Genomic DNA, 22272 nt, shown 5'->3' on the forward strand with positions numbered 1-22272 from the left:
GGGAGGGAAGGGTGGAGATAGCGGCAGAGGCTCGGAGGTGATAGGTGGAGGCAGGTAAGGGCTCTGGATGGTGGGATCTGCTGGGAGTGGAAGGTGGAGCCTGGAACCCAACGAGGGAGGGGGAGGAGAGGGAGGCGGAGAGGGAGAGAGGGCGGGAGGAAGAGGGGGAGGGGGAGAGGGGGAGGGGAAAGGAGAGGGGGAGGGGTAGGAGGGGAGAGGCGTCAGGGTAGGAGAGGGGTTAAGCAAGGGAGGGGTGGGGAGGGGAGGGCGGATGGGATTGGTGGGGGGGAGGGGACAGCGGCTGCAACGTGTGGGTGCTGGGCAGAGGGAGTGGGCGGAGGAGCGGAAAGAAATTCGTTAACAACGGACGGGAGGGGGGTGGGTTGGGTGGGTGCGGGAGGAACTGGGGAGATCAGGAGGAGACAGAATGAGCACAGAGGGCGAGCATTTTGCCTGAAACTGGAGAAATCAACGTTCATGCCATCGGGGTGTGGACTCCCGAGGTAGGATATGAGGTGCTGTTCCTCTCGTTTGCGTTTAGTTTCTGTCTTGACCTGGTGTTGGATAAAGTTGGTATCGCAGCAGATATGAGATCATCACTGGTCTTCTCCCCTATTCTGAGTTCGTGGTCTGGAGCCACGGGGACGCGGACGGGTCTGACCGTGTCTGGGTGAGCCCACCCCCACGTCTTGTATTTGCAACCTTCCGGAACATAATCCAAGCACTGACTTCTCATCGTCTCGATGTGAATGTTCGCAGCGCGGAAGGAGACCATTCAACCCCTCGGATCTTGTACTAGCTCCACTTAAAATAAATCCAGCGAGTTCCACTCCCCTGCCCTCTCGTTACCCCGCAAATCACTTTCCTTTCTGATCCTCCCGACCTCCGTTTAGATCTTCACTTCCAAATCTGCTCCCACTCCCTGCCCTGGCGGTGCACCCAGAGCCTTCCCTCTCCCGGCGTAAAACCGTCACCAGTGCCGGATCTTTGGCATCCTGTGTCCCCTGGTGCCTGACCGATGGCAACAGTTTCTGGTGGTCCATATAAGGGTGGGTGTGGGTGTGTGTGTGTGTGTGTGTGTGTGTGTGTGTGTGTGTGTGTGTGTGTGTGTGTGTAAAACTCGGGAGGTGAGCTGGGTGTGGGCAGTGAGTGAGGTGGGTGCCGATACGAATGATGTCTTCCCCTGGCCCCCGGTAGGAAAGGCTGACCCGGGAGTTGTCTGGGTTCGGCTGAAGGTGCCGGACAACGCAGCGGACACCAGGACAGTGAGGAAATGCAGATGCAGGAAACACTCAGCAGGTCCGACATCGTTCTGGTGAAAGGGCCTTCTGGGAAGGTGGGTAGGGGTGGGGGAGAGGCGAGGGGAGCGGGAGAAGGGAGGGGAGGAGTGGGTGAGGGGGGAGGGGAGGGGCATTGATCACTTGCATGTTGGAGAAGAATATCTCTCCTTGTTTCTTCTGTACACATCTTACCTTGTGATGATATTGAGTGTACCTGACAACTTGTTTTGCCTGTTCATCGGCTAACCTACTACCATAGCAGGGGAAGTTGCCTGAACTATGTCCCGGGATGTGTGACACCTGTATTAATGGTCGAGTCAATAATAATTCATAGATAGTCTTCCATGTGGACAAGTGTGGAAGTGGTTTTTCTCTATTCTGCTCAGTTTGAGGAGCATCAGTTCTATTATTCCATATTTCTGTTATAATATTAACACATAACATTGACCTGCATTTACATGAGCAGTTACTGGAACCAGGACGTCAGCCATTTGTGGTACTAGGTGGTGTGCTGTTGCACTTATCGAGTGCGCTCTGAATTGGACAACTACAAATTAATAACAATACATATTTTGTTTTAATAAATATGCCCCACGTTGGGCGCTATCTGTGATGATATTGAGTGCATCCGTTATGGAGTCCTAAACTTAAGCCAAGACCTTAAGTCTTAAGTTATAGGTGTCGATCGGTACCCTCTCTTTCGGGAGATCATACTGCATCAAAGACTAATTTACGTAACAATTTAGTCTCTTTTCTGAAGGGGTTCAGCTGTCAATAATCACCATTTCGAGCGGTGGGTTCCCCCTCCCGACCAAGGAGGAGATGCCTCCAGCGAACAAAACAGATTAAACACAGTTAATTTATTCCAAATGGAGCACATTTATTTGAGGAATAAATTCTAACAGAGATTGTAATTCTACAAAGGATCTCCAAACACAAGTACAACTCTTGCAAACTGGAAAACCATAGCAATGAGTTGCAGACGAACATGTCGTCCGTCGCAGAAAGGAGGCTCTGGGAAGAGATCCTCCTCGGGTCGAAGTTGAGGAGTGGACTCTGTGTCTTCATCTCAGTAACTCCTCCCCACCTTTACTCCCTTCTAATGCTTGTATCATTTTTTTGCCAGTCATCTAGTGACAACCTCATCTGCATGTGATGTTTTCACAACTGCATTGATCAGGTCAGATGGCTGGATCCTTAGGTTAACATAGACAATGTTGTTCCTTCTGATCAGGTCGCACTCTCAGTTAAGTCAACAATAGGCTTCTCCTACCCTGGACATTACTGTTTCCCAAGAGGATGGCTAAATAGTACTTGTTAAAAATTAACAATAAACATATTAATCTGAGAGAGTTTCTTTTGCTATGCTAAAAAGCCGAGTTTAGTAAAACGTGAATATCCATCACAATCTGGCTTTAACACAGAGCCGATACGGGAGCGGACAGAGGGTGATTCCGAATCTGGCATCCCTGTAGTTCGGCCTTGGCTCATTTTCCGGGAGATGGAATGTGAATTGTTGGAGCATGGACGTGAAGAAGATGAAGAGCTCCGTCTTTGCCAGCTGCTCCCCCAAACACACACGATGACCTGTAGGGAGAGGGACAGGAGTGGTTAGTGTCCCAAGAGAGGGACTGAAGATCACTGCCAGGTCACACTGATTGAACAACAATGGCTCGAAGTCCTAATATCATCTGCCTTATCCAACCCTGTGTAATTTCATACAGAAGTAGTGCACTTCCAGCCTTTATCAAAGTTAAGCAAATGTTTATTCTACTTATTGTATTTAGTCAATATAAGATGTACTCTTCAGCACTGGGGTGACCATAAAGGCTTTCGGCAGTTACATTTAGAAGTTAATGAGGAGAATTTTACAAATCCAGCAATAAGCCATCAGCCTCCCTCTGCGGAGCGCGGGAGATGGAGCTGGATATCCACAACCGCAGCTCTGCCTGCTGGTACGTTTAATGATCCGCAAATCCCACTTTACCTGCAGAGAATGGGATGAAGGCTTCTGGCTTCACAAACTTCCCATCCGAGTTGAGGAAGTGTCCCGGATTGAACTGATGTGGAGTCGACCAAATGTCTTCATCAAACAAGGTCGAGGAAAGATTTGGAATGATTGTTGTTCCCTAAAAGACATTGAAAGAGACATATTTATAACAGGCCCTCCAAGCAATGAGGAGGAGTCTTGTATTCTGGCCTTTAGATTCAGAGCTATGACTTGCAGTCCCAATGACCCATCATCAGCAGAAGATATTCAATCTAACTCTGCAGTACACTTCTTCCTCACTGCTACCTGGAGCATATGGTCTGTGAGCAATGCTTTGGGAGACCTGTTAGCACAAATGTCATGAATAGAGCACAGGGAGACCCTCTGCTGCATGGAGCCAGGAGTCACTGAATGGCTGCCTCTAGGAGAGTTCTGCAGGAGGTAGTCAGTGGTGTGTTGGCTGCAGCAACAATCTCTGTATCATGCAGTAATGTCACAAGAAGTTTCACAGTTCCATGATTTAAGCATATAATGGAAGACATGTAAAGCCATATAAAGGTGTTCATTCACACTGGCACACTCTCTCTCTATCGCCCTCCCTCTTCCTCTCACTCAATCAGTCAGTTATACACACCTGAGGCACTCCGCCCACACTCCCTCGCTGTCGACCCTTCCCCCCACTAGGTGTTGCTGATGTCTGTGTTTACTGGGAGAGGATGTCTTTGAGGGCCGACATCCCTGTGGGGTTGGTATATTGCAAAGTGTGTGTTGTTCCACTAAATCGTGTTGTGTGCCTTGTAAAATAGCTCAGCTCCCATTTTACTGCATAATTCTGGGTGAACAACACACTGACATATTTCAGGTACTTCTGGATAACCTCACAATGGTTTGTAGGAAAGACCTGTGGGCAATAGAGCCCATTTGGCACGCCAACAACTTCAAAAGCCCAATTTTTAGGTAACTGTGCTTTCAGAGTCATCTGACGTATTGAGGGTCAGAAAAGGAGCTGAGCATTGAAGATTAAATCCAGATTGTACCTTAGGGATGGTGTAACCCATGACCGTGGTGTCTCTGTATGTTTGATGAGGTAGTGAAATTGGAAGAATATTCCCACAGCGTTGGATTTCATGGATAACAGCATTAGTGAATGGCATTTCCTCCCGGTCTTCCAGCTTTGGCCTTCGCTCCTTCCCAATCACTCTGTCAATCTCCTCGTGGACCTGAGCTGCAGGAACAAAACAAGAACAGAAATTTCGAGCTTCAGTTGAAAGAAGGAACTTTCTTTCTTTTTCAATCTTTTTATTAGTTTTCAAATTAATACAGATTGATATATAGCATCAATATTTACACATGTAATACAAAGAGATCAGGATAACAATCATAGCATATATAATCATAAAGAACAATAAAATATTTACCAAAATCTGTAAATCCAACAATCTCTTAGGAAATGGATATAATATAAAAGAAAGAAAAAGATTTATTATATAAATTTTTAAAAAACCCAAATCAATAAAAGAAATTATAAACAATATAAACTAAACGAAAAAACTTTTTAGAAGAAAAACAAACAACAACAAAAACGAAAAAAAAACTGGGCTAAAATTTCTCAGTAGAAACAGCAATATTATGTCGTCAAGTCCGTTCCTCCAAGTTGGAAAGTTATTGAAAGGGGATCTACATCATGTGAAAATATTGAATAAATGGACTCCAAATATCTTCAAATTTAAGCGAAGGATCAACAGTACCACTCCTGATTTTTTCCAAACTTAAACATGATATAGTTTGAGAAAACCATTGAAAAGTAGTAGGGGGTATTGGATCCTTCCATTTAAGCAAAATGGATCGTTTGGCCATTAATGTAACAAAAGCAATCATACGGCTAGCGGAAGGAGATAAATGGCCAGAGGAACTTGTGTTTTAGTCGTCTCTTTCCTCCGCTCAAAAAGTCCCACAGAGTCTTATTGCTAAAAGAAATTTTGGCAATGTTGTCACAGTTGTATGTTAGAAAGTACACTAACCAATTTGTACATTGCAAGGTCCGATAAACACCTGTGGGATAAGTGCTTAGAGAATGGGTTTTCATGAACTGATGGTTTCGAAACCTGGTGCTGATAATTGGATCTTTAGCCTGAAAATTAACTGCAACTTTTCCTCATCACCTTCTTCTCCCTCTTTTGACACTGTTGCACTCTTTCTCCACACCTTCCATCCACACCAGTGCACACTTGGTAATGGGACTGGCAAAGACGTTGTTACACTTACACTGGACATCTGGATGTAGCACCATGAAGAGCAAGCCCCAGTTCAGGGTGGTGGAGGTGGTCTCTGTACCTGCAACAAAGAGGTCAACTGCTGACCCAATCACCTTGGTCTCCAGGAAACTTGTATTCGGTGTGTTCTTCATCTAAGATTCAGTTAAGAAAACCAGCGTTAGTATGCAGAATCAAAGGTTGATCATAGGAACAGTGCTGAAGTTCAGTCATTCTGCTTCAAGAGTGTCTGGAAACAGTATAATACACTGGTGAGGTGACAAATGAGCACTCAATTGTGGCCAAGGAGAGTTTGGATAGGCTGGGATTGTTCTCACTGGAGCACAGGAGGCTGTGGTGTGAAAGGGAAGGAATAGAGGGATTGAGATTAGCAGAGATGGGCAGAGTATCTTTAGATGGTGAGGGATTGAAAAGCGTGAGTGTTCAGAGGGAACGGTGTGCCCTTGTGTAGCTACGGACCAAATGTGGGGAAATGGGACATGTATAGATAAAGGTAATGGTCAGCATGGACGTGATGGGCCAAAGGGTCTGTTCCTGTACTGCGCAATGCTATGATGACTCACTGAAGGTTAACCTGCTGTTAACATGCAAAGTTATTACGCGAGTGTTTGAGTACAAGTGTAGAGACATTTTGCTCCAATTTTGTTGGGAACCTGGAATGTTGTGTAAGAGATCTGGCCACGTTACTTAAGGCCAGGAAAACAATACTGCGTGCAGAGTGCTGCAGTTACCTTCCCTGGAAAAGGTTGGGAAATACAACCGGATGTGCCACTAATCATCACCTACCTTCTCTTGTTCTGCTAAGAAAGCATCAATGAAGTCCCTGATATAATTTGGATCCCATGATTCCTTATGCCTCGTTACTATTTCTTGCAAAAACTGAACGATTTTCTCCTGATTTTGAAATATTTTGTTGTGTGGTCCTGGGAGGTAACACAGGAAGGGGAACGCATTCGTCATCTGCAACAGAGACAGGGTTTGAAATTAAATACATTCTTTTCAATTCTCTGATTTTTCTTAAAATAATAATCAAGAAGGTTAATTTTGACAGAAATACAAAATCAAGACAGGATGTGATGGGCAGAGTTTCAGCTGACTGAATTGAAATATCTGTGGTGTAGGGAGAGGGATATCTACTCTGTGTGTGTGTGTGTGTGATTGTGTGTGTGTGTGTGTGTGTGTGTGTGTGTGTGTGTGTGTGTGTGTGTGTGTGTGTGTGTGTGTGTGTGTGGGGTTTCAGGTTATGACGCTTCATCTGGACTGACAGCTGGAAGGGAGACGGCCAATATAAAGAGGTGGAGGGGAGGGGCGAGCCAAGTGATAGGTGGTTCCAGCTGTGACAGGCAGGTGGCAGGTGGAGGAGGGGCAGAAGAAATACCCCCCATCACCCTGTCTCTAAGTTATAAGAAGGTGGGGGGAGGGAGAGGAGCACAGGCTGCCAGGTGATGGGTGAGTTTAGTTGAGGGGGTGAAGTCTCAGCTAGAACCCCCTCCCCCATCCACCTACCTTCCCCCTCTCACCAATCACCTGCCATCCTGTGCTCCTCCCCCTCCCCCCACCTTCTTATTCTAGCTTCTGCCCACTTCCTTTCCAGCCCCGATGAAGGGTCTCAGCCAGAAACGTCAACTGTTTATTTCCCTCCATCAGATTTATTTCCCTCCACAGATGCTGCCTGACCTGCTGATTTCCTCCAGCATTTTGTGTGTGTTGCTCCAGGTTCCAGCATCTGCAGAATCTCTTGTGTTAACTTCCATCCAGACATGTTCCAATCTTCTGGGCTCAACATCAAATTCAACAGTTTCAGGTAATTTGCTTCCTCTGTTTGTAGCAGAATTGTTGGGTTCTGATGCATGTTTTCCATCTGCAATACTAACTCAGTTCTTCTCTCTCCACTACCACCAACTGAGATAAATTTGAGGCTGACTACTAGGCAGAGGCCTACAATGTCCACAAGTGGTACGTTCATTGTTGAATCAACAATCTGCCATACCTGACCCCAAAATCCGCCTTCCAACACAAAGCTTTCTTCAAGTATGTGCAAAAATCGAAGGAGCTTCTCATCACGATATTCAAAACGTTCTCCGAAGACAATTGAGCAGATAATGTTTGCGGTCGCATAAGTTAGATAGAAATGTGGATCAAAAGGGAGACCTGAATAAATGATAAGAAGTTATAACTTTTCCAAGTCATAACAGTAGAAATAATAAATTCTGAAACTGTAAAGAAATAGATTACAGGAAGAGATTTATCAGCCTCTCAACTCTGGTCTGCACTAACTGTTCACTGCTCGATCTCATTGTGAGGCTCCCATTTCCGGACATTTTGGAACATTGCTTAAAAGCACAGAAGGTTTTCAGTTTATACAGCCTTGGTTACTCAACACTCTCCTGGCCAGCCGATGATATTCCTCCTTCGTTAAACCTGAACTCATTCAAAACTGTTGCACGGTAGTGTAGCGGTTAACGTAACACTTTACAGCGCCAGCAACCCGGGTTCAATACCGGCCACTGTCTGTACATTCTCCCCGTGTCTGTGTGACTTTCCTCCGGGTGCTCCGGTTTCCTCCCACATTCCAAAAGACGTACAGGTTAGGAAGTCGTGGGCATGCTATGTTGGCGCCGGAAGCATGGTGGCACTTGCCGACAGACCCAAGAACACTACGCAAAAGATGGATTTCACTGTGTGTTTCGATGTACATGTGACTATTAAAGATATCTTGTCTTACCTTAAGCCCCATTCAGACACCACCCTCTTCTCATTGGCTTCAGATTCACCAAAGGCTCAATCTTAAAAATGTTGACTCCTTCCATGGCATTTCTCCCAATCTCTGCATCCTTTCCCTGCACTACAACCCTCTGAGAACTCTACCTTTCCCCAATCTCTGGTCCCTTCTACAACCCTCACCATTTTATTTACTCCACAACCAGCTGAGCCTTCAGCTGTCTGGGTTCCAGGTTCATTTTGGGCTACAGGAGAGTCAAGAGTTAAGGCATTGGTTGGGTTTATGAGTAAAAGCCAAAGATCAGATCAGGGAGGGATACTTCTGCTCCCACTTTGCATGTTCTCTAACACTGGTCATTTCCAGTTCGATACCTCCTCACCTCCCTCTGCCTTTCAGATGCTCTTGTATTGTGAATTGGTTATAACCTTTGATCAAGTATTCGATCACATGTCCTAACGTACCTTGGTTGACTAATATCATGCTTTTGATCTGGGTGCACTCCTGTGATGCAGTTTGGACCTACTTCACCTTGATGGAAAGGCAACATCAATGTAAATGTTTGCCGTTTGCCTCAGAGCACTATCAGAAGCAGCTGACAGAACTTCTGGAGGAGGCCCTGCAGCATCTTAAAGGAAACGATTCAATATTATCACAGCTTTTTTTTATACACCCACCTCCTGGGTGACAACTCTGGATCCAAAGACCCAGTTGCCATTGGCAAAAAGGCGAGAAAACTGGAGATGATTTGAGCTGAAGTGATTCCACCTTAAGTTGATGGATCTCTTCAAAGTGTCCATCGAGAGGAGAGGGGAGGGGGTAACATTCTCTCTTCTTCCCCTCCCATCAGGTAGAAGATACAAAAGCCAGAAAGCATGTACCGCCAGGCTCAAGGACAGCTTCTATCCTGCTGTTGCAAGACTTTTGAATGGACATCTTGTACCATGAGGACAGGCAGACAGGATAGTGTAGTGGTTAACGCAACGATATTACAGCACCAGTGACTCGGGTTCAATTCCCACCACTGTCTGTAAGGAGTTTGTACGTTCTCCCCGTGTCTGTGTGTGTCTCCTCCAGGTGCTACGGTTTCCTCCCACATTCCAAAGGCGTACGGGTTAGGAAGTCGTGGGCATGATATGTTGGCGCCGGAAGCGTGGCGACACTTGCAGGCTGCCCCCAGAACACTCTACGCGAAAGATGCATTTCACTGTGTCTTTCGATGTACATGTGACTAATAAAGATAGCTTATCCTATCGTATCTAATCTTGTCAGCTGAGATTGTAAAAGCTGTACCAAATTTATGCTCAGGTAGATCAGCTTTGACTGGTCTCCTGGTGTGCACCAGTTTTAATAAATCGCCCATTGTTTGCAACATCAACTCCCCGTAGCCTTTCCATTTGCTCCTAAACTACCTCGATGTACTGATGAAATGAACTGTATGGATGGCATGCAACAGAGAGCTTTACTCTGTACCTCGGTACATGTGGCAATAATAAACCAATTTACCAATTCCCTGAACTGCAGGTGCTAACCCACACCCTGCTGCCCTTCTGTCACACACTGGGTTTACCAAAGTGTCAAGTCGCCCACAGTAGCACAAAAATGAAATATGGCAGTGGCTTCCACAGGATCGACCCACCTCGTTCACCTTCAAAGGCTTGGTTCAAAAACCCAGCCTCTTCAACAATTCGCAACTCAAGAGACTTCTTTCCCAGCCCAAAGTTTTTCAGGGTCTGAAGTGAAAATCTCCTCTGTTGTTTCCACCAGTCGCCGTACCTGGCAAGCACGATACCTGGATGGGTGTAGCAGGAATGTTGTTTATTCATATCCATTTTCATCAAGTCCTTAAACAAGTATCTACATGAGCACTTGAATTGGCAAGACATGCAAGACTACAGACCAAGTATTGATGGTTAGTATTGATAGTTGGCATGGAGATGGTGGGCTGAAGGACCTGTTTCTGTGCTCAATAGCTTACAGGACTCATTCATTTTAACTTACAATTACAGATACTCACCCAGATCCTAAAACATCAGCATGGGGTTTTGAGCTGACTGGGGTAACAAGAAGGTGTCCTGCATAGGTGGGTCACCCAGACCTTTCCCACGCACTGCAAACTATTGTAATATATATATATATATATATATATATATATATATATATATATATATATATATATAAAAATACGTACACACATAAAGTGGTACAAATGCATACAGGCAGCACTGGCTCGAGCTTCCCCCAGGAACATGAGCTCTGGCCCCCTCTGGGAGACTAAATCCAATGGAAATACAACCAGCATCTCCAGGGGCCACAGTACATCCAGTGGTACTGCACTCACTGTATCCAGTGGCCAGTGTGTCCAAGGAGCAGGAGAAAACATTCCCACGTCCATCTCCAGTTAACTTATATTCTGCCTTCCTCGGAAAGCTCTTGCTGAGCCCCTGAACTTTCTCCAGGCACTGTAACCAGCCCCCTCCCCTCTGGTGGTGAGGTTTAGGCTGCGTTAATCATACACAGAAACATCTAAAGACCAACAATTCCCAGCCTCTCCCGCCTGGTGCCCAGGACTGCCTCAGGAGCCCGGTCCACACTTACCTTCCCCGATCCTCTCAAAGACCTTCTTATATATTGGAAACCCTGGCCGGTCCGCAAAGTCTTCCGATTTCTTCACCAGCGCCTCTTTCAGGGTCTTGTAGCCGCTCAACACCACCACGTTTGTCCATCCAAACTCTAAACTCACCACGTCGCCGTACTTCTTCCACAGCTGAAAGTGGGGGAATGATGGGGAAAGCACCAGCCGTTATTGTAACTCTCAGAGGCCAAACGCAACATCGAGCCGAGGCAGTGCTGACGCTAAATTCTCAGTCAGACCCAGCACCTGTTTATTCTGCACCCCCGCTGCCATTGGAACTGGGCTCCAGGGAGCTTGGCTCTGCAGCCCCTGCACCATTGAACGCGACGGGCTGGTTTCCCCGTGCCATTGTTTCCCTGCTGATGAACTCGCATATCCACCCGGAGATGGGCAGATACCAAACCCTGCCACAGAAGCTCTGCTTCAAAGTCAAAGTTGAGTTTATTGTCAGATGCACAAGTACATGTGTGTACAGGTGCAATGAAAAACTTACTTGCAGCAGCAGCACAGGCACATTGTATTAAAGAGACAATATTCATAAGAAAAACATAAATTAAACATAAATTGTACAAGAAAGAACACAAGTAGAACAAAAAAAACAAAGTCCATTGCAGTGCAATTCTCATGGAAGCTGAGGAGGCCGATGACTATAATATCAGTGATGGTGTGGGAGGGGGAGTTGGAGTGACTGGCATCGGGAAGATGCAGGTTGCAGTTACAGATGGAGCACAGGTGTTCTGTGAAATGGTCACATAGTTTGCGTTTGGTCTCACCAATGTAGAGGAGGCCACACTTGGAGCACCAAATGCAGTAGATGATATTAAGGGACATGCAGTTGAATCTCTGTATCACCTGAAAGGACTGTTTGGGTCCCTGGATGGAGGTGGTGTAGGGGCAGGTGTTGCACCTATGGCTGGGGCAGTGGAAAGTTATCAGGTTGGGAGTGGGATGGGAGGGGTGGAGTGGGAGAAAAGAACGAGGGAGTCAGGGAGAGAACAGTTCCCGTGAAAGGTAGAAAGGGGTGGGGAAGGGAAGATATGCTTGGTGGTGGGGTCCCGTTAGAGATGACAGAAGTGGTGGAGAATAATGTGTTGGATACGTAGGCTGGAGGGATGAAATGTGAGGACAAGCAGCACCCCATCCCTGTTGGGTCTGGGAGGGGTGGTGGTGAGAGCAGAGGTGGGGGAAATGGCAGAGATACGGCTGCCAGCTCTCTCGACCACAGTCACAGGGAACCCCAGTTAGAAAAGAAGTTGGCCATCTTGGATGTCCTGGAGTGGAAAGCCTGATCATGGGAGCAGATACAGTGGAGACAGAGAAATTGAGAAAAAGAGATAGCGTCCTTGCAAGAGGCAGGGTGGGTGGAGCTGTGATCGAGGTGGCTGCGGGCATCAGTGGGTTTGTAGAAGATATCAGTGGATAAAAAATCTCCTGAGATGGAGATGGAAAGATTGAGGAAGGAGAGAGAGGTGTCAGAGATAGTCGAAGCAAATTGGAGAGCTGGGTGAACATTAGTGGTGAAATTTATGAAAGCGTTGAGTTCTGCATAGGTACAAGAGGTGAGACCAATGCAATCGTTGATATAGCAGAGAGAGTTGTGGAATGGGACCGGAGTAGGCTTGTTCTAGGCCTGTTCAACGTAGCCAATGAAGAGGTAGGCATAGCTGGGGCCCATGCGAGTGCACATAGCTATGCCCTTGGTCTGTAGAAAGTGAGAGGAATTGAAAGTAAAGTTGTTAAGTGTGAGTACAAGTTCAGCCAGGTGGAGCAGAGTATTCGTGGAAGGGGACTGGTTTTGTCTCTGGTCAAGAAAGAAGCAGAGGGCAGTGAGGTCATCATGATGAGGAATGGAGGTATATAGGGATTGGACGTCCGTGGTGAAGATAAGGTTGTGCGTGCCGGAGAACTTAAAGCTATGGAAGAGTTGGAGAATATCTGATGTGTCACGGACGTTGGTGGGAAGGGATTGGACCAGGGGGGACAGGATAGTGTCCAGGTATGAGAATGTGAGCTCCGTGGGGCAAGAGGATGTGGAGACAATAAGTCTGCCGGGACAGTCCTTCTTGTGGATTTTGGGGCGGAGATAGAAGCAGGCAGTCCTAGGCTGCTGGGCTATCATGTTGACAGCTGTGGGGGGTGGGTGGGGGGGAAGATCTCCCAAGGTGACGAGGTCAGTGATGGTGCGGGAGATCATGTCCTGGTGGTCCTCAGTGGGGTCATGGTTCAGGGGTAGGTAGGAGGAAGTGTCCGAGAGTTGGTGTCTGGCCTCTGCAAGGTAGAGGTCAGTGCGCCAGACTACCACGTCACCACCTTTGTCAGCCGCTTTGATGAGAATGTCAGGGTTGGTGCGGAGGGAGTGGGGAGCAGAGCGTTCAGAAGGGGTGAGGTTGGAGTGGGTGACGGGGGCAGAAAGGTCAAGAGGGCTGATGTCGCGCCGACAGTCAGCTATGAATAGGTCCAGGGAAGGTAACAGGCCGGGTGGGGAAGTCCCGGTGGAAGGAGAGGTCTGGATGCCCTGCAGATTTGGCTTCATTTCTTCAACTGCATTGGAGGAGGTGGCAGCAGTATTGCAAAAACTGAGATTTGTGTAAACAAAAACTGGATCAAAAGTAGAAGTTGCGGAGTGAGAATTCAGTAATATTGTTCTTGATCAGAAGTTCCAGGGGCGGCCCGGTAGCACAGCGCTGAGCGCAACACTATTAAGGCGCCGGTGATAGGGGTTCAATTCCCGTCGCTGTCTGTAAGGAGTTTGTACGTTCTCCCCGTGTCTCCGTGGGTTGCCTCCGGATGCTCCGGTTTCCTCCCACATTCCGGAGACCTATAGGTAGGTTAACATGGGTTCAAATGGGCGGCGCGGACTCGTTGGGCAGGAAGGGCCTGTTACCCTGCTGTAAACAAAGTTTTTTAATGTGTCCTGTATCAGAAGCATTTGTTTTACATGGCAGAATTTGTATTCATTTAAATCGCTTACAGGAATAGATTGTACAATAACTACCTGCTCAATAACAATTTCAATATGTAATGTTGCTGTAGCATTTCAAATTTAAGTAGCAACACCGATTTCTGGTAACGTGACTGTTAGATTCTATGTTAAAGATCTACTTTTAAACCTTTAATTTGGAAAAATACACCTGTAAAACGAACCATCATGATGTGGTTAACCATCCCTTTGCAACCATAGATGCCATTTCACCACTGAATTCTTCCGTCAGTTTAACTGAAAGTCACAGTCATACGGCACGGAACTTCTTGCTTTGAGACAAATAGTTGGGAAACAGGATTATTCTTAGATTTAAACTGTAGTTTTAAATCTACGATTTAAAAACTAGTGAACACCCGGGTGCAGGGTCATTAACTTGAAACGTTAGTTCTGTTTTTCTCTCTACAGATGTAGCCTGACCTCAGTTTTTCTGGCATGTTCTGTTTTTCTTTCAGATTTCCAGCTTCTACAGTTGATCTTTGCCCTGATTCACGGGTCAGTGCGTTAACGCTGCCTCATTGACCCGAGAGTCCAGTTACCGTGCTGTGTAAAAAACGTTTGAAAGTCCACTCGACAGCAGAAGAGAAACAAACCGGGTTAAAGGTGTCCCCGGGGTGAGGGACCCAGCTCCCTCACACAGACTCACCCTCTCCCAACCTTTACCTTTGAGAATGACACGTGAGGGTTTCTCAGGTCCACTTGCAGAATGTTGCCGACGAAAGGCAACCCCCGGGGCCCGGGAGGGTAGTTCTCACACGTCTTCCGCCTCTTCATGAAGTCGAAGACCAGGCAAAAGACGGCGCAGAACACGGCCAGCACCGTGAAGCTGTCACAGAGCTTGGGCAGGAGGTGCGAGAGAGCCGCGAACACCATGTTCTCCAGAGCGGGGGAGCAGTGAACAAACGGCGCACGGTCGGTGAGGAGACCCCCGCACTGAGCCGACACACTCACACACTTGTGCCCTGGAGACAAGAGGCTGGAATCTGGAGCAGAAAAGGAAACAAAACGCTGGAGGAACTCAGCGGGTCGGGCGGCACCTGTGGAGGGGAACGGACACTGGACGTTTCGCACCGAGACCCTTCGCCTGGGCTGAAAGAGCAGAGGGGGCAGAGTCGGTATAAAGGGGTGTTGGGGGAGGTGGTGCAAGAGCTGGCAAACGATAGGTGGATGCTGGTGAGGAGGAGTTAAAGGACAGATGGAGTGGTGGGAGGGAGGGAGGGAGGGAAGGGTGGAGATAGCGGCAGAAGCTCGGAGGTGATAGGTGGAGGCAGGAAAGGGCTCTGGATGGTGGGATCTGCTGGGTTGTGGAAGGTGGAGCCTGGAACCCAACGAGGGAGGGGGAGGAGAGGGAGGCGGAGAGGGAGAGAGGGCGGGAGGGAGAGGGGGAGGGGAAAGGAGAGGGGGAGGGAAGGGAGGGGCAGGAGGGGAGAGGCGTCAGGGTAGGAGAGGGGTTAAGCAAGGGAGGGGTGGGGAGGGGAGGGCGGATGGGATTGGTGGGGGGGAGGGGACAGCGGCTGCAACGTGTGGGTGCTGGGCAGAGGGAGTGGGCGGAGGAGCGGAAAGAAATTCGTTAACAACGGACGGGAGGGGGGTGGGTTGGGTGGGTGCGGGAGGAACTGGGGAGATCAGGAGGAGACAGAATGAGCACAGAGGGCGAGCATTTTGCCTGAAACTGGAGAAATCAACGTTCATGCCATCGGGGTGTGGACTCCCGAGGAAGGGAGTTTCTCTCGTTTGCGTTTAGTTTCTGTCTTGACCTGGTGTTGGATAAAGTTGGTATCGCAGCAGATATGAGATCATCACTGGTTTGCTCCTTTCTTCTGAGTTCGTGGTCTGGAGCCACGGGGACGCGGACGGGTCTGACCGTGTCTGGGTGAGCCCACCCACACGTCTCGAATTTGCAAGCTTCCGGAACATAATCCAAGCACTGACTTCTCATCGTCTCGATGTGAATGTTCGCAGCGCAGAAGGAGACCATTCAACCCCTTGGGCCTTGTACTAGCTCCACTTAAAATAAATCCAGTGAGTTCCACTCCCCTGCCCTCTCATCACTCCGCAAATCTCTTCCGAAAAGATCTTCACTTCCAAATCTGCTCCCACTCCCTGCCCTGGCGGTGCACCCAGAGCCTTCCCTCTCCCGGCGTAAAACCGTCACCAGTGCCGGATCTTCGGCATCCAGTGTCCCCTGGTGCCTGACCGATGGCAACAGTTTCTGGTGGTCCAAAAAAGCGTGTGTGTGTGTGTGTAACGCGGGAGGTGAGCTGGGTGTGGGCAGTGAGTGAGGTGGGTGCCGATACGAATGATGTTTGTCTTCCCCTGGCCCCCGGTGGGAAAGGCTGACCCGGGGGTTGTCTGGGTTCGGCTGAAGGTGCCGGACAGCGCAGCGGACACCAGGACAGTGAGGAAATGCAGATGCAGGAAACACTCAGCAGGTCCGGCAGCGTCTGGTGAAAGGGCCTTCTGGGAAGGGGGGTAGGGGAGCGGGAGAGGCGAGGGGAGGGGGAGAGGGGAGGGGAAGAGTTGGGGAGGGGGAGGGGAGGGGCATTGATCACTTGCAAGTTGGAGAAGAATATCTCTCCTTGTTTCTTCTGTACACATCTTACCTTGTGATGATATTGAGTGTACCTGACAACTTGTTTTGCTTGTTCATCGGCTAACCTACTACCATAGCAGTGGAAGTGGCCTGCAGTATGTCCCGGGATGTGTGACACCTGTATTAATGGTCGAGTCAATAGTAATTCATAGATAGTCTTCCATGTGGACAGGTGTGGAAGTGGTTTTTCTCTATTCTGCTCAGTTTGAGGAGCATCGGTTCTATTATTCCATATTTCTGTTATACTATTAACACATTCATAACATTGACCAACATTTACATGAGCAGTTACTGAAACCAGGATGTCAGCCATTTATAGTACCAGTTGGTGTGATGTTGCACTTATTGAATGCGCTCTGAATTGGACAACTACTAATTGATAACAATATATAATTTGTTTTAATAAATGTGCCCCATGTCGGGCGCTATCTGTGATGATATTGAATGCATCTGTTCTAGAGTCCTAAACTTAAGCCAGACCTTAAGTCTTATAGTTATAGGTGTCTATCAGTAACCTCTCTTTAGGGAGATTATTCTGCATCAAAGACTAATTTACTTAACCATTTAGTCTCTTTTCTGAAGGGGTTTAGCTGTCGACAATTACCATTTTGAGCGGTGGGTTCACCCTCTCAACCAAGGAGGAGATGCCTCCAGCTAACAAAACAGATTAAACACACTTCATTTATTTCAAATGGAGCACATTTATTTGAGGAGTAAATTCCAACAGGGATTGTAATTCCACAATGGATTTCCAAGCACAAGTACAATTCTTACAAACTAGAAAACCATACCAATGAGTTGCAGACGAACGTGTCGTCCGTCGCAGAAAGAAGGCTCTGGGAAGAGATCCTCCTCGGGTCGATGTTGAGGAGTGGACTCTGTGTCTTCATCTCCATAACTCCTCGCCACCTTTACTCCCTTCTAATGCTTGTATCATTTTTTGCCAGTCATCTAGTGACAACCTCATCTGCATGTGATGTTTTCACAACTGCATTGGTCAGGTCAGATGGCTGGATCCTTAGGTTAACATAGACAATGTTGTTTCTTCTGATTAGGTCGCACTCTCAGTTAAGTCAACAATAGGCTTCTCTGAGCCTGGACAGTACTGTTTCCCAAGAAGATGGCTAAATAGTACTTGTTAAAAATTAACAATAAACATATTAACCTGAGAGATTTTCTTTTGCTATTCTAAGAAGCTGAGTTGAGTGAAAAGTAACTATCCATCACAATCTGGCTTTAACACAGAGCCGATACGGGAGTGGACAGAGGGTTATTCCAAATCTGGCATCCCTGTAGCTTGGCCTTGGCTCATTTTCCGGGAGATGGAACGTGAATCGTTGGAGCATGGACGTGAAGAAGATGAAAAGCTCCATATTTGCCAGCCGTTTCCACAAACACACATGATGACCTGTAGGGAGAGGTGCAGGAGTGGTTAGTGTCCCAAGAGAGGGACTGAAGATCACTGCCAGGTCACACTGATTGAACAACAATGGCTCGAAGTCCTAATATCTGCCTTATCCAACCCTGTGTAATTTCATACAGAAGTAGTGCACTTCCAGCCTTTATCAAAGTTAAGCAAATGTTTATTCTACTTATTGTACTTAGTCAATATAAGATGTACTCTTCAGCACTGGGGTAACCATAAAGGCTTTCGGCAGTTACATTTAGAAGTTAATGAGGTGAATTTTACAAATCCAGGAATAAGCCATCAGCCTCCCTCTGCGAAGTGCGGGAGATGGAGCTGGATATCCACAACCGCAGCTCTGCCTTCTGGTACATTTAATGATCCGCAAATCCCACTTTACCTGCAGAGAATGGGATGAAGGCTTCTGGCTTCACAAACTTCCCATCCGAGTTGAGGAAGTGTCCCGGATTGAACTGATGTGGAGTCGGCCAAATGTCTTCATCAAACCAGTGTCACGAACCAGCAACAAAAGAAACACACTGAGCATGATTCAGTGTTAAAAACTATTTTATTAATCACTACTTATGATAATACGTAAAATAAAAGTCAAAATGTTAGTATGTTAGAATTCAAAAATGTTAAACCTCGAACGTTAACCCCAAAACTAAACTCGTCGTGTGTGTGTGTGACAAAGTCCCAAACTCCAAGTTCCGGAATGGTTCTTAAAGTTCAGTTCCGCAAGCCATAAGGTGAAACATGAGCAAGGGCTTCTTCAACAACCACCGTTGTCTGAAGATAAGACGTAGATGTAGAGAACATAGGGAGAGTAAATACAAAATCCAAATGTTCCACGATGGAACCCCAGCGACTCTCCAGTGTTTACTCTGTAGTGACTTCCTCACCCCGAAAAGCATCCGAATCGTGGTCGTCCACACAAATACCTGTTTCCTTCTACAGGTCAGCAACAAAGTGAACTCCACCGGATTACTTCCAACTTCCATACATGGATTTCAGTGGCAGACACAGTTACTGTTTTTCATCCATTGATAGAGAAAATTAGCAGGCTGGCGTCTCTCTCCCTTCTCTATCTCTCTCTACTTCTTCTTCTAACTTTTTCAACAACGTCATTACGTCCTTTATCTTCTATTGACGTAAGCACGCCCCACACACACATACACACACACTCTCTATCTTAAAGGGACTTTCACTGAGTCCGTAACACAAGGCTGAGGAAAGATTTGGGATGATTGTTGTTCCCTGAAAGACATTCAAAGGGACATATTAGGCAGCAACATACTTGTAACAGGCCCTCCAAGCAATGAGGAACAGTCTTGTATTCTGGCCCTTAGAATGAGGGCTATGACTTGCAGTCCCAATGACCCATCATCGGCAGAAGATATTCAATCTAACTGTGCAGTACACTTCTTCCTCACTGCTACCTGGAGCTTATGGTCCATGAGCAATGCTTTGGGAGACCTGTTGGCACAAATGTAAAGAATAGAGCGATCTTCCCAATAATGCAGTCATGCAGCACGGAAACAGGCCCTTCGGCCCAACTGCTCCATGCCAACTAAGTTTCCCACTTAAGCTAGTCCCACTTGCCCACGTTGGGCTCATATCCATCTATCCCTTTTCCTCTCTATGTACCTGCCAAATACCACACAAAGACACCCTCTCCCAATAAACACAGACAGCAGCAACACCTACTGGCGGGAAGGGTCGACAGCGAGGGACAGAGATATTTGATTCACCCTGCTCGACGTACAGGGAGGCCCTCTGCTGCATGGATCCAGGAATGACTGAATGTCTGCCACTGGGAGAGTTCTGCAGGAGGTAGTCAGTGGTGTGTTGGCTGCAGCAACAATCTCTGTATCATGCAGTAATATCACAAGAAGCTTGAAAGTTCCATGATTTAAGCAGATAATGGAAGACATGTTAAACCATATAAAGGAGTTCATTCACAGTGACACACTCTCCCTGTATCGCCCTCCCTCTTCCTCTCACTCAGTCAGTTATACACACCTGAGGCACTCTGCCCACACTCCCTCGCTGTCGACCCTTCCGCCCACTAGGTGTTGCTGCTGTCTGTGTTTACTGGGAGAGGATGTCTGAGGGCCGACATCCTCGTGGGGTTGGTATATTGCAAAGTGTGTGTCATTCCACTAAATCGGGTTGTGTGCCTTGTAAAGTAGCTCAGCTCCCATTTTACTGCATAATTCTGGGTGAACAACATACTGACATATTTCAGGTACTTCTGGATAACTTCACAATGGTTTGTAGGAAAGACCTGTGGGCAATAGCGCCCATTTGGCATGCCAACAACTTCAAAAGCCCAATTTTTGGGTAACTGTGCTTTCAGAGTCATCTGACGTATTGAGGGTCAGAAAAGGAGCTGAACATTGAAGATTAAATCCAGATTGTACCCAAGGGATGGTGTAACCCCCTGACCTTGGTACCTCTGTATGTTTGATGAGGTAGTGAAATTGGAAGAATATTCCCTAAGCGTTGGATTTCATGGATAACAGCATTAGTGAATGGCATTTCCTCCCGGTCTTCCAGCTTTGGCCTTCGCTCCTTCCCAATCACTCTGTCAATCTCCTCGTGGACCTGAGCTGCAGGAACAAAACAAGAACAGAAATTTCGAGCTTCATTTGAAAGATGGAACTTGTGTTTTAGTCGTCTCATTCATTCATCCAAGAACTCCCACAGAGTCTTATTGCTAAAAGAAATTTCTGCAATGTCGTCACTGTTGTATGTTAGGAAGACACCAAACCATTTGTACATTGCAAGGTCTGATAAACACCTGTGGGATAAGAGTTTAGAGAATGGGTTTTCATGAACTGTGGTTTTGAAACCTGGTGCTGATAATTGGATCTTTAGCCTGAAAATTAACTGCAACTTTTCCTCATCACATTTCTCCCTCTTTGGACACCGTTGCACTCTTTCTGCACACCTTCCATCCACACCAGTGCACACTTGGTAATGGGACTGGCAAAAACATTATTACACTTACACTGGACATCTGGATGTAGCACCATGAAGTGAAAGCTCCAGTTCAAGGTGGTGGAGGTGGTGTCTGTACCTGCAGCAAAGAGGCCAATTACTCACCCAATCAGCTTGCTCTCCAGGAAAATCATATTCGGTGTGTTCTTCATCTAAGATGCAATTATGAAAACCAGCGTTAGTATGCAGAATCAAAGGTGATCATAGGAACAGTGCTGAAGTTCAGTCATCCTGCTTTAAAAGTGTCTGGAAACAGTATAATGCACTGGTGAGGTGACAAATGAGCACTCAATTGTGGCCAAGACATTCTAGGAGAGGATGGCTGCAGTTACAAGGAGACATTGGATAGGCGGGGATTGTTCTCACTGGAGCAGAGGAAGCTGTGGTGTGAAAGGGAAGGAATCGAGAGATTGGGATTAGCGGAGATGGGCAGAGTATTTTTAGATGGTGAGGGATTGAAAAGCGTGAGTGTTCTTGTGTAGCTACGGAACAATGTGGGGAAATGGGACATGTATAGATAAAGGTAATGGTCAGCATGGACGTAGTGGGCCAAAGGGTCTGTTCCTGTACTGCGCAACGCTATGTTGACTCACTAAAAGTTAAGCTGCTGTTAACATGCAAAGATATTACACGAGTGTTTGAGTACAAGTGTAGAGACATTGTGTTCCAGTTATATTGACACCAGGAATGTTGTGCCATAGATTTGGCCTTGTTACCAAAGGCCAGGCAAACAATACTGTGTGTAGGGTGCTGCAGTTACCTTCCCTGGAAAAGGTTGGGAAATACAACCAGATTTGCCACTAATCTTCACCTACCTTCTCTTGTTCTGCTAAGAAATCATCAATGAAGTCCCTGGATCCCATGATTGCTTATGCCTCGTGACTATTTCTCGCAAAAACTGATTGATTTTCTTGTGATTTTGAAATATTTCGTTCTGTGTCCCTGGGAAGGAACACAGGAAGGGGAACACATTCACCAACCGCAACAGAGACAGGGTTTGAAATTAAATACATTCTTTTCCATTCTCTGATTTTTCTTAAAATAATAAACAAAAAGGTTAATTTTGACAGAAATACAAAATCAAGACAGGATTTGATGGGCAGAGTTGGCGACGCCAGATCCAATAATCTGCTATCTGATGATTTGCCGCTGAGCACTTTGTGAAGGACACAAAGTTTCAGCTGACTGGATTGAAACATCTGTGATGTAGGGAGAGGGATACCTACTGTGTGTGTGTGTGTGTGTGTGTGTGTGTCTGTGTGTCTGTGTGTGTGTGTGTGTGTCTGTGTGTCTGTGTCTGTGTCTGTGTGTGTCTGTGTGTCTGTGTGTGGATGGATAGGACAATGAGAACAGGGTGAACTTATATCAATTGATGGCTTTATTAACTGCTGTTC

The 22272-nt window shown here is 46.9% G+C and overlaps 1 protein-coding gene and 2 long non-coding RNA genes across 4 annotated transcripts in view; 1 reads left to right on the plus strand and 2 right to left on the minus strand.

Annotated features, from left to right (window-relative positions):
• LOC127581141 (cytochrome P450 2D15-like) overlaps positions 1-15066 on the minus strand; it is a 39980-nt gene extending 24914 nt beyond the window's left edge. Inside the window, exons 1-9 of one of the 2 annotated variants that reach the window (XM_052035177.1) lie at positions 14541-15066; positions 10861-11029; positions 9902-10054; positions 7534-7694; positions 6330-6503; positions 5536-5677; positions 4308-4495; positions 3268-3409; positions 2140-2867 (exon numbers count right to left, since the gene is read on the minus strand). In XM_052035177.1, coding sequence (XP_051891137.1) covers positions 2683-2867; positions 3268-3409; positions 4308-4495; positions 5536-5677; positions 6330-6503; positions 7534-7694; positions 9902-10054; positions 10861-11029; positions 14541-14750 — 1524 coding nt within the window. In that variant the 5' untranslated portion in view covers positions 14751-15066 and the 3' untranslated portion in view covers positions 2140-2682. Of the gene's footprint in view, positions 1-2139; positions 2868-3267; positions 3410-4307; positions 4496-5535; positions 5678-6329; positions 6504-7533; positions 7695-9901; positions 10055-10860; positions 11030-14540 lie in introns of those variants that run through there. The other variant, XM_052035176.1, reaches the window with a different exon arrangement.
• LOC127581146 (uncharacterized) lies at positions 412-14533 on the plus strand. The gene is made up of 3 exons (XR_007957921.1): positions 412-503; positions 7209-7347; positions 14333-14533. It is a non-coding gene; the product is annotated as an uncharacterized LOC127581146 (long non-coding RNA).
• A 3302-nt stretch (positions 15067-18368) lies between the features above and the next one.
• On the minus strand, positions 18369-21820 carry LOC127581144 (uncharacterized). Its single transcript, XR_007957919.1, has 4 exons — positions 21694-21820; positions 20984-21030; positions 20332-20487; positions 18369-19351 (listed from the first exon to the last, which is right to left on the minus strand). It is a non-coding gene; the product is annotated as an uncharacterized LOC127581144 (long non-coding RNA).
• Positions 21821-22272: the final 452 nt, after the last annotated feature.

The sequence above is a fragment of the Pristis pectinata genome, chromosome 21 (assembly GCF_009764475.1).
Source record: "Pristis pectinata isolate sPriPec2 chromosome 21, sPriPec2.1.pri, whole genome shotgun sequence".
Classification (NCBI taxonomy): Eukaryota; Metazoa; Chordata; class Chondrichthyes; order Rhinopristiformes; family Pristidae; genus Pristis; species Pristis pectinata.